This window comes from Neltuma alba, unplaced genomic scaffold (genome assembly GCF_004799145.2).
Source record: "Neltuma alba isolate B1F8T4 unplaced genomic scaffold, ASM479914v2 tig00002507_pilon, whole genome shotgun sequence".
NCBI classification, from domain to species: domain Eukaryota; kingdom Viridiplantae; phylum Streptophyta; class Magnoliopsida; order Fabales; family Fabaceae; genus Neltuma; species Neltuma alba.
In genome coordinates, this window is record NW_021632888.1 from 7,929 (window position 1) to 19,381 (window position 11,453).

Consider the following 11,453-nt stretch of genomic DNA (forward strand, 5'->3'; position numbering starts at 1 on the left):
GCTCAACATCCTATCTTCCTCTCTCCTAGACAGAACCCGAATTTAAAAGTGAAGGCATAAAGATGAATGAAGGGAACTAGTTTCAATACTCATTACTTTGATGAGTACTCTAAGCTCATTAGATCTGGACCATCTATATCTGATTTGAACGGTCCGAATTTAAAATCTTTAATTAATTATTTTTTAAATAAAAAACTATTTTTGAAGGAATGATAATTAAGAAATTATCTCTATTTTAGATTCTATACATATTAAAATAATTTTTTTGAATAAATAAAAAAAATCAAATGCAGAGCATCCAAATGAGATATGAATATTTTATATTTAATGAGCTTAAAGTGCTCATCAAAGTGATGAGCACTGAAACTAGTTCTGTGAATGAAGGGAGAAAAAAGGAGCGTGCTGGTGAAAGTTAAAGAAAAAAGGAAAAAAGAAGAAAAAGAAAATAGAGATGTGATACCGGATCTAACCACTAATACATGAGCCCACCAATAGAGATGGGCACGAACTTTGTTTATAAATAGATATGCTAAGCCTCCATAAACACAACATCAAAGCTTACATTCATATTCAAGTGGTCCAAATTAGAATCTCTAAGGAAATCAACACAGAAGCAGCACAGCACAGTACAGACATACATAGCTAGCCCTTGAACTATAGCGTACAAGGGAACGAGAAAAGGAGCAAGAAATCTAAATCAAAGCCGTCGTCATGGAATGGAAGAAATATTATTTGGATTTGATGTTGGTGCCTTTAGGAATTGTGATAACCATTGGTTATCATGTTTGGTTATGGCACAAGGTTCGTACCAGTCCCTTCACCACCACCATCGGCATCAACGCTCATGGCCAACGCTTCTGGGTTCCAGCCATGATGAAGGTACATAAAGATATACATATATAATCCATCTTATTCATTCAAATCTGTTAAATATTAGATCTTGATCGGTCTCAATTATTCCTAGTTAATTTGTTCTCTTATTAAGCTTCCGCAATCCCAGACTAGCAGCAGGTGTTTCTGTTTATAATAAAAATATGATGGCCAGCGTATACTTCTACTTTAAACTGCACTATCTTCTATGTATGCTTGTTGACTCCTGATTCTAGCTCACCAAATATTTTGATCTTAAATAGTTGTGTTGTTTAGGTGTTTGTTATGAAGATTTTCATTATATATGTTACTGAGATAAAAAGCTCATAACAACAAATAACTAAGATTCCTTGTCCTTGATCTGGTTTGTGAACTCTAACATAGATTGGTATATATCAGACGGCATATAAAATCGACTTAGGGTGTTCCTTATTCACAATTTCACACTTCAATTTTTCGGTTTCGTTTCCCTGCACTTCACTAGGTATATGCGTTTTATCTCGGCAGTGTTTAATTACAGTGAGAATGATTGATTTGTATCCACTTTGATTTCTTTATATGCAGTAATCTATTTGTTACGCGGAATCTAAGATCAATTTCTTGTTGTGTTTTGAGAATTTATACCTCAAGAGTAGTTTATGCTTCAAAATATTAACATCAGCATATGAGGGAAAAAGTTAAAGCAAGCACAGTCAGGAGGGTTCTCAAACGCGCACACACATGTATATAGGGAATGGTTCAGATTTTGCTTTACGGTGTTGGTATACTTAGTATAGAATCCATATCGAAATGATTCAAATGAAAATCATACAGAAATGAATATCCAAAAAAGAATTTACTGTGGAGTTGAGTAGTTAATAATTAGATTCATCAGTCCTGAAAAAGGAAAGTTACAGCAAGGAATATCCGACATAGCAGAATCTCAATATACAATTGGCTGGCCTAAAGGTTTTGGGTTTTTTATTTTTTCGAACACTGAGAAAAGATTAAAAGAAGTGCCTTTTAATGAGTTGATATGTGATGTTATATCATCATTTTTCGAGTCAAAAGTGGGTTATCATGCATGATTCCACTTCCTCTTGTTTTTGTTGTCTTCTGTTCATTATTATATCTCTTAAAAAATCTCTTCCTGATCACCTTGTCCATAAAATTTAGAATAAAATAAAATAAAAGTCTCTATGTTCGTGAACGTCACGATTCTTCTTTCTTCACTCTTTTGAAGATTCCATGTTCATCTCCATCTTTAATTTAGAGCCATCTATCTATTCTATTAGCTTCTGGCTGGTGCTTTAGACAACAACTAATTAATCCATAATAAGTTAATTATTTTATCCATTCACGTGGGCTGAATTTATAAACCGTATTAGAAAAAGAAAAACATATAGGAACAAGGATAAGAAAAAAAAAACATAATCAGTAATGGGAGATTTAGAATCTTTAGTTCTTATTATTTGTGTTTACATTTATATTTTAAATGAAGAAAAATTATGAACTGATGAAAAGTACGAAAATAAAATAATACTGAATTTTTTTAACGCAAAAATGTATTAATTTCACAAAAATGGTTTCCTTTTTGTTTGATGAAGGACATGGACAAGAAGAACATCATAGTAGTGCAAACCCTACGGAACCTGATAATGGCATCAACTCTCATGGCCACCACATCGATCCTCCTCTCCGCCGGCCTGGGCGCCGTCATAAGCAGCACCTACAGCGTAAAGAAGCCTCTCAACGACGTCGTTTACGGGGCACACGGCGAGTTCATGTTGTCGCTAAAGTACGTGACAATACTCACCATCTTCCTCTTCTCATTCTTCTGTCACACTCTGTCCATTAGGTTTCTGAACCAGATCTGCGTCCTGGTGGCCATCCCACAAGATATAAAGTCCATGATAACTCCACAGTACTTAACAGAGCTTCTGGAGAAAGGGGTGATATTAAACACAGTGGGGAATAGGCTTTTTTACTCAGCACTTCCTCTTCTTCTTTGGATTTTTGGGCCTGTTCTGGTTTTCTTGTGCTCCATGGCCATGATTCCTGTGCTTTATAACCTTGACTTTGTTTGTACTGAGGGTAACGGCGGGAAAGTGGAAGTGGACTTGAATGGAACAAGGGACGATGGCGACTATGTTTGACTGATGTCAAACATATACTCGTTTAATTTGCAAGTAAATGAGAAATCTTAGTTAGACACATTCCATTTAAATCCATTAATGTGAATATATGGATCAATGTATAAGCACAAATGTTTAAATAAGTTTTGCCTGTGCTATGTTTCAAAGCATGCTTGGTTTCATGTTGAATATTAAATGGGATATTTTAGACTTAGTTTGATCTGTCAAAATTTGTTAAGATTGGATTATTGATGGCTTTAAGATATTCTCCATGTTTTAATACGTTAAAAGGAAAAAAAGTTGTAGGTTTGATTAAACTAGAATAGGAAAAAAAAATGGGGCTTTAGCAAAAATGGCGTCAGAATACATATTATTGATAAAGAAGTGGATGGTGTCTTATCATAATTCCACTTTGACTCTACTTTATTTGTGGTCTGGTCTCCTTCAAAATCACTTTCTGTACCCTTTCACTAGAAGGACACAAGAAAAGAAATTTTGTTTCATGTTTGAAGGGAACGTGTCATATATGTTTCGTCTTAAGTGGAAAATGATTTAGGCATTCCTCCCGCTTGAAGATTCCACCGTGATAATCTCCAGCCATAAAATTCCGATGAATATATGATATATCGATCGATTTATTATTTAGACTATTTATTTCTTCAAATTCTTAATATAAGAACTACTTAATTAAGCACTTCGATTGGAAGACATGTTTTTTAATTAGCTTATTATTATCAGCTCAAAAAAAAAGAAGCTTATTTATTAATAATGCTATCGAAACCATTTACCTCAAAGAAATCAAGGCCATTGATGAGAGAGCTAATCGGCGAGATACGCACACTACTGAGAAAGGAACTGCCCGTGTCGGCGGTGGTCGACTTGGTGATCAAGTTCTGCTCGCTGCCATTCATCAACGCCACCGCCATCATGGTGCTCGGATTGACCACAGCATAAATTATAAATAACAGCATTATTTTTTTTTTACCAGGATAAATAACATCGTTATTAATTATCATTGTTCACGTCATTCACACGGTGCGTGCATGCCAAGTATTAATTACCAACGTATAAACATCAATACATAAAATATAAAATTTATGTAACAAGGGACATAAATACATAAATTTAATAATAGTTGGCTAAATTACTTTATTTAGAAAATGGTGATCATTTGTTCGGTAGGAAGTGAATACACACACATATATATTGATAAGTGATAGATATAATACTCCTCCTGTCCTTAATATAAAACCCATTTAATTAATTTGATTAGATTAAGGAAGTTAAGTAAGTTAGTTATAAGAAAAGTGATACATTTTTCCTAAAATACTATAATCATATTTCTTAATGCTTCCTCTCCCTCTTCTACTTGATTATGGTTGACGGAGTATCTATAAGGATAATTTAGAAAAAATTGATAAATATAAGAAATGGGTCTTATATTTAAGACCAAAACCAATTCAAAAATTGAGTCCTATATTAAAGATCGGAACAGTATTATTAAGGATTCTGGCCGGAAGGTTTAACAGAAGAAGAGGAACATTTGTGAAAGCAAAAGGGGGTGGTATCATAGCAACGACAGCGGGGAGGATATATAAGACGGCAGATGCAACGCTCACAAGCAGAGTGACAAGCTTCTCCCCAGTCATTGCACTCACATTGAGGTGGGTCGGACTTAGTGCAGGTGCAGTCGTTGCAGCAGGCGGTGGCGGGGGAGTTGATTGAGTAGTTCTGCTTCACCATTTGAGCCTCCACAACTACAGTGAAGGCCGCCACCATCAGGAACAGAATCACCACTCCTACGGCTTTTACCATTGTTGTCTTCTACTCTCTCTCTCTCTGTTTTTCTGTGTTCGAGCGGTGAGGCACTACTACAAAAAATACATTTAACGGCAGTTAAAATAAGCTTTTTACGGTGGTTTTGAGACCGACGTCTATGCTAGAGGATTTCACGGTGGTTTAAGAACCGCCGTGATATGTGACTTTTCACGGCGGTTATATAAATAACCGCCGTGAAAAATTTTTATTCCTTTAAGCTACATTTCATCCTACTGATCAGGAGGGAACGGGAGAACAAAGCCTCAAAGGAAATCTATCGCCAGTTAAAAGCATTCTGATGGAGTAAATATAGATTCTTTCCTGCCTTCATAGCGTCACTTAGCTTCACCTTCTGCCACCAGATCGAAGCAACTAAGATTTAATAAAAGTAAAATCAAAGACTCATATCTGATAAAATAAAAAACTCAGATCTGCTAAAAATCAGATCTCTTTAAACTCAGATTAAGCATCTTATTTTTTAACTAAAGAAAATAATCATATCAAAGCACAAAAACTGCAAAATCCACAGAAAGAATGGAGGTGAAAAACTCACAAATAAGAATGAAGAGGATGAGGCGATGGTGACGGCAACAGCAACAGCGACAGTGATGGAAGAACATGGCGGAAATGATAGAAGCAATGGATAAACGCCGACAAATATAGGAGGAGGGAGAAAATCGAGTGAGGATGTGGTATGGGGGACTATGAGCTTTGACTCTGAAAAATGAAAACTATCGCACAATGGATTTTAAAATTCTGATAGACTTTTTACGGCGGTTATTTAAAAAACCGCCGTTAAAAGTATTTTTTTATAGCGGTTTTTAAAAAACCGCCGTTAAAAGTCCGCCTATAATTACAGAAATGCCACCGTCATATTTTTTACAACGTTTTTGCTAATAACTGCCGTAAATTAGCGTCGTGAATACTCTTTTTTGTAGTAGTGAGGAGACTGAGGACCCTGTGAGGGCCAGCTTTTTATAAACTGTGAGAATTTTTTTTTTTGAGTGAATGTTAGAAATTAAATTTTAGTTGGAATCATGAAGAAGCCTCTCAACGACGCCGTTTACGGAGCCCACGGCGAGTTAATGGTGTGGCTGAAGTACGTGACGGTTGCCCCCATCTTTATAAATAAAACCCATAATAGTGTCATTAAACAATGCTAGTATTGCGTATTAAATATTGCGATAGATTGATAATTATTAATTTGGTACCGGCGGCTGTTTCGATTCGCCATGGGTCACACTAATCCAAACCCAGGTCCAACCGTTGGTTGGAAGTGTTAGTTTGATGGCCCGTCGGGTCCGTTTAAATTCACTGATAATTATGTCTGAATATTCTCTGATAAAATATTAAAACAAGAAACTAATTTTTGAATAAATAACAATCAACGATAACCAGATAGCTAGCTAAATAATAGATCCAAAAGACTTTTTAAAGATGTCCACTGTATGCATGGGTAGTTTTCTGATAAATTGTACAACTTTAATCTAACGCCATTTATATTTTATTGGAAATTTATTATTAATATTTCTTATTTTATTGGGTATAATTTTTTTATTTAACAGAAGCCAGAATAATAAATAATAAATCCAAAACTATCTATATATATTTTTAAAAAAACAAATAATATAAATTATTTTAATTAAATGTAGAAGAATCAAATTAAATTATAAAAATAAGCGCTACGCTAGCTTAAATAAGACTAGCTTTTTATAATTACATTTTTTTGGAAACCTTTTCATAATTATATTTTAGTGCATACCTCTTCAAATTTAGGAAGGAGTGTGGTTCATTTTATAAGCTTCAATTTGATTTTAATTTGTTCTAATATTTAACACATTTTTTTATTTTGCTCTTAATAATTTATTCTCTCTTATTCCCAACACATTTTCTTTCATTTTTTTTCATTTATTACAAAACCATATTTAAAAATAAGAGTATATTTCTGACCTACTTATTATTTTTAATTAATTTTAACTAATAGTTTATTATTCGTAAATTATTAGTTATTTGAATAGTAATTTGTAATAAGCACACGGGGAGTACAGAATATAAATATAATGTGTGACGCCACCTGTTTGAACTTTGTTCCTTCGTCATAAACTATGCGCAACTATATATATAATACCCCTGGACCTCCGGCGATCTCAAAACTTCAAACACGCGAAGATAGTCTACCTAGAGAGAAGATGGGTTTGAAGAAGAAGGCGACGGTAAAGGTAAGTCTGGTTCTGTTCCTGATGGCGGCCTTGTCTGCAACCGTACTGGGGGCTCGCCGGGTGGATCCAGACACTTTGCCGGCTGAGACGGTGACCGTTAATGGCGGACCCAACAACCACATAAAGTTCAACACCACTGCTTGCTGCAACCACTGTGCCTGCTGGAGGTCGATCCCACCTCGATGCCATTGCAGAGACTCCGCAGAAACTTGCCACTCTGTTTGTAAGAACTGTGCCTGCACTGCCTCCATTCCTCCACGCTGTCGTTGCCTTGATACTACCGGATTCTGCTATACCCCTTGCTAGATGCGTTATAAATTAATAAAATCAAGGTGTTGAATATACATTTACCCTATTTATACAATTTATCACTTATGATGAAGAACCGTATGCATAACTATCATCTTATAAAATACATAATACAGTCTAACGTGAAAATATAAGAATAACTGCCATTAAAAAAAAAAATAGTTCACATGGGTGAGATTGATATGAAGAATTCAAAATCTTTTAATGTATAAAAAATTTATCAAAATAAAATAATAATTTTTAGACTCTCTAAATCATACTTCCTCTGGTCTTTATTATAAGTTTCAAATAAATAATTTATACACAATGAAAACTCAGTTAAAATTAGTTAAAAGTAATAAATAGATTAGAAATATATATTTTTATTTTAAAATATGTTTTTTGTAATAAATAAAAAATGACGAAAGAAAGTGTACGGAAAAATATGATTAGAAAGAGTATGGCAAATGAGAGAGTAAATAAAAATGTAGTTAAAAAAAGTATTAAATGTTTAAAAAACCCGTATTAAATGTCAAAAGAAACCCTTATTGAGACTTATGAAATAGACTATATACGCTTCCTAAATTAAAAAATTTATAAATATGACGGGATGAAGTATTTATTAAACAGTATAAATAGAACATATGCACGTGAGATGAGGCAAGAGTGGAGAATAATACATGAGATAAGTTTAAGTAAGTTGCATTTTGGGAGCTTATAAGGGTTAGAATATATCTTAAGATTAAAAAATAATGCTTAGAAAAGATACTTACAAATGGTTCACCAAGACAATACTCCCATTGGCAGTTTTGAACTCGTAATTTTATAAGGTGAGTTCAGTTCTCATTGACCGAATCAATATTAGGGGGTATTGGGAAGCACTCAAAAGTACTTCTCAGAAATATTTTTCTACAAGACAAGGTAAACTCCTCTATATATTTACCTTGTATACCGTAAAAGCACTTTTAAAACCATAGTTTGGTTTCCATCCAAACACCCCCTTAATGTATGAAGTAGTATGTTTTATGATTAAGAGTAAAATATATTGTCCACCCATATGGTTACTTAAAACGCGCAAATATGTAAAGTGAGATACAGATAATAATAGTGGTGGAATAAATGCGTGCGTCTCCCAGTAACCCATGCGCAAATATAATAAAGTGAGATACTGATAATGGGGTGGGTTTATTGTATGAATTTAGATTGAGATTTGAGAGAGTGGTTTAATCCGGATAAGGGCCAACAAGTATACAAAGAGCCGTATCCCCACTAAAATTAAATCTACTCATTACATATAATGAGTATTTGAGCATTATCATTGAAGATTTTCTTAACTCCTACTCGAACTGCAATATATATATATGGGGTAAATCATAATTAAGATAATATAATATAATTAAAATATATAAAAATATTTATGTAATTTAAAAATAATAGTTAAATCTTAATTAATTAATTCACAAGTAAATAAAATATTTATAAATAACTCTCTACATGATCCAACAAAATATATTTACTGGATTATAAAAATAATGGATTGTTATTTTTTTAACTCAAAAAAATGTCATCTTAAATTTATGAGTGAAGACAAGATATGTGTGTGTGTGTGTGAGATCCAACCCCATTAACCTAAGACTCTTAGTAGTATTAAATTAATCAGAAAACTGGTGATCAGTTGACAAACCGGCACAATGAGATTGAATTTTAATACCACTATAATATTCCTCGATGGGGCTTATAAATAGCCCCCATTACCTCCTCACCACCTCACAATTGCAAAACTCAAACACACGGAGAGAGAAGATGGGTTTGAACAAGAAAGCGATGATGGTAAAGGTAGGTGTGGTTCTGTCCCTGATGGCCGTCATCATTGAGACCGTGGAAGCTCGCCGTGAGTTCAGTCCAAAGGCGTTGCTGCCCCAGGCGGCGGACGATAATGGCGGAGCCAACTACTACATCAAGTCGACCGCCGCCACTGCTTGCTGCAACAGTTGTCCCTGTACAAAGTCAATCCCACCTCAATGCCATTGCAGAGACGTCGGACAATCTTGCCACTCTGCCTGTAACCTCTGCCCCTGCACTCGCTCTATTCCTCCTAAGTGTCACTGCCTTGATACTACCAATTTCTGCTATCCCCCTTGCTCGTAGAGAGATCCATCCCCTGCTCTGTCAAATGAAGCCCCGACGATCCATGGCGCGTAATTTTATGTGAATCTGAACCCTGTCTGATGAAATAACAAAAACAATAAGATTTATTGTGCCTACTAGCTTGCTTCCAGATTGCTGTTTCAATTTGCAGATTGGTTTGCGTGTAGTGTTCAAGGTGTTGCTAAAGTACGTGACAATACTCACCATTTTCCTCTTTTCATCCTTATGTCACACAGTGTCCATTAGGTTTCTGAACCAGGTCTGCTTCCTGTTGGCCACCCCACAAGATCTAAAGTCCATGATCACTCCACAGTACGTACTTCGCTGAGCTTCTGGAGAAAGGAACCATGCATATCAAACACAGTGGGGAATAGACTTTTGTACTCAGCATCGCTTCCTCTTCTTCTTTGGATTTTTGGGCCTGTTCTGGTTTTCTTGTGCTCTATATGGCTATGATGATTCCTGTGCTTTATAACCTTGATTTTGTTTGTTCTGGGAGTAGAGGGAAAGTACTGAAAGTGGACTTGAATAATGGAACAAGGGAAGATGGCAACTACGTTTGACTGATGTCAAACAAGTTAAAATTTGTTTGGTCTGTCAAATTTTGTTAGATTGGATTGATGGCTCAATATTTTAATTTCTATATGTTACAGATGTTAAAAGGAACAAAATAGGAGGTTGATTAAACTAGAATAATAGAAGAAAATGGGGACTTTTAACAAAAACAGCGTTAGCATACATATTATGATAAAGAAGTGGATGGTCTATCTTATCAGATATAATTCCACTTTGATTCTGCTTTATTTGTGATCTGGTCTCCTTCAAGAAGCAGCACTCCCCAGAATTAAAATGATTCTTTCTGCAAGAGTAGGGTGAGCAGAACAGCAAAAGATAGAAGAACTCAGCGAGGTAGAATAATAGAGGAGGGAAGAGAGAGTTGCTTGAAAGCTCAGAACTCAGTGTCTCTTTTGAACTTCACTCTCATACCCCTTTTATAGGCTACAAATCATAATACTATTCGACACATTTAAACATGTTTAATGACAATTAACTCGTAATTAAGTGAGCAGTTTCAAGTAGTAATTAATTTGTTTAATAGCTATTTAAGATGAATAAAATCTTTGGTTACGAACATTCAAGAGGCATAATTGTAATTAAATGATATATTAATTAGATAGATATCTCCAACAAAGAGCCCAGTATCGCATTTGACTCGTGCACAAGAGGTGAAGAGAAATTGCCAAATTTGTCTTCAGCGGCTCATTGTGTATGCGAGCCCACTCCTCCTCTTGGCTCATTTAGCAACCCAAGATCACTTATTACTTGGACCCCTATAGTCCCAAGCAATATTGAACTCTTCCTTTGACACACTTACACATATTATTTACAACATAACTATCATCTTATAAAATACATAATACATTCTAACGTAAAAATATAAGAATAACTGCCATAAAAAAAACTAGTTCACATGGGTGAAATCGATATGAAGAATTCGAAATCTTTTAATATATAAAAAATTTATCTAAATAAAATAATAATTTTTAGACTCTCTAAATCTTACTTCTTGCGGTCTTTATTATAAGTTTCAAATAACTAATTTGTATATAACAAAAAATCAGTTAAAATTAGCTAAAAGTAATAAATAGGTTAGAAATATTTTTTTTTTGTTTTTAAATATGTTCTTATAATAAGTAAGAAATGATGAAAGAAAGTGTAGGAAAATGTGATTAGAAAGAGTATGACAAATGAGAGAGAATAAATAAAAATAAAATTAAAAAAGATATTAAATGTTTAAAAAAACCCGAATTCAAACTTATGAAATAGACTATATGCCCTTCCTAAATTTAAAATTTATAAATATAACAGATGAAGTATTTATTAAACAGTGTAAATAGAACATGCACGTAAGACGAGGCAAGAGCCGAGAATAATACATGAGATAAGTTTAAATAGGTTTTTTTACCAATATACGATAAACAGTGAAACTATATAC

The 11,453-nt window shown here is 34.2% G+C and overlaps 2 protein-coding genes across 2 annotated transcripts; one reads left to right on the plus strand and one right to left on the minus strand.

The window, feature by feature from the left end:
- Nucleotides 1-551: 551 nt before the first annotated feature.
- On the plus strand, nucleotides 552-3,005 carry LOC114730456 (uncharacterized). Its single transcript, XM_028917545.1, has 2 exons — nucleotides 552-879; nucleotides 2,457-3,005. The coding sequence occupies exons 1-2, from the start codon at nucleotides 712-714 to the stop codon at nucleotides 3,003-3,005; spliced, it is 717 nt and encodes a 238-aa protein (XP_028773378.1). The 5' UTR covers nucleotides 552-711.
- A 1,479-nt stretch (nucleotides 3,006-4,484) lies between these two features.
- LOC114730467 (Bowman-Birk type wound-induced trypsin inhibitor-like) lies at nucleotides 4,485-4,799 on the minus strand. Its single transcript, XM_028917553.1, has one exon. It carries the CDS (start codon nucleotides 4,797-4,799, stop codon nucleotides 4,485-4,487), a length of 315 nt encoding a protein of 104 aa, XP_028773386.1.
- Between the last annotated feature and the right edge of the window lie 6,654 nt (nucleotides 4,800-11,453).

Coding starts and splice junctions, on each gene's coding strand:
- LOC114730456 (XM_028917545.1), top strand. CDS start 712: ATGGAATGGAAGAAATATTATTTGGATTTGATGTTGGTGCCTTTAGGA. Junction 880..2,456: donor GGGTTCCAGCCATGATGAAG/GTACATAAAGAT, acceptor TGTTTGATGAAG/GACATGGACAAGAAGAACAT.
- LOC114730467 (XM_028917553.1), bottom strand. CDS start 4,799: ATGGTAAAAGCCGTAGGAGTGGTGATTCTGTTCCTGATGGTGGCGGCC.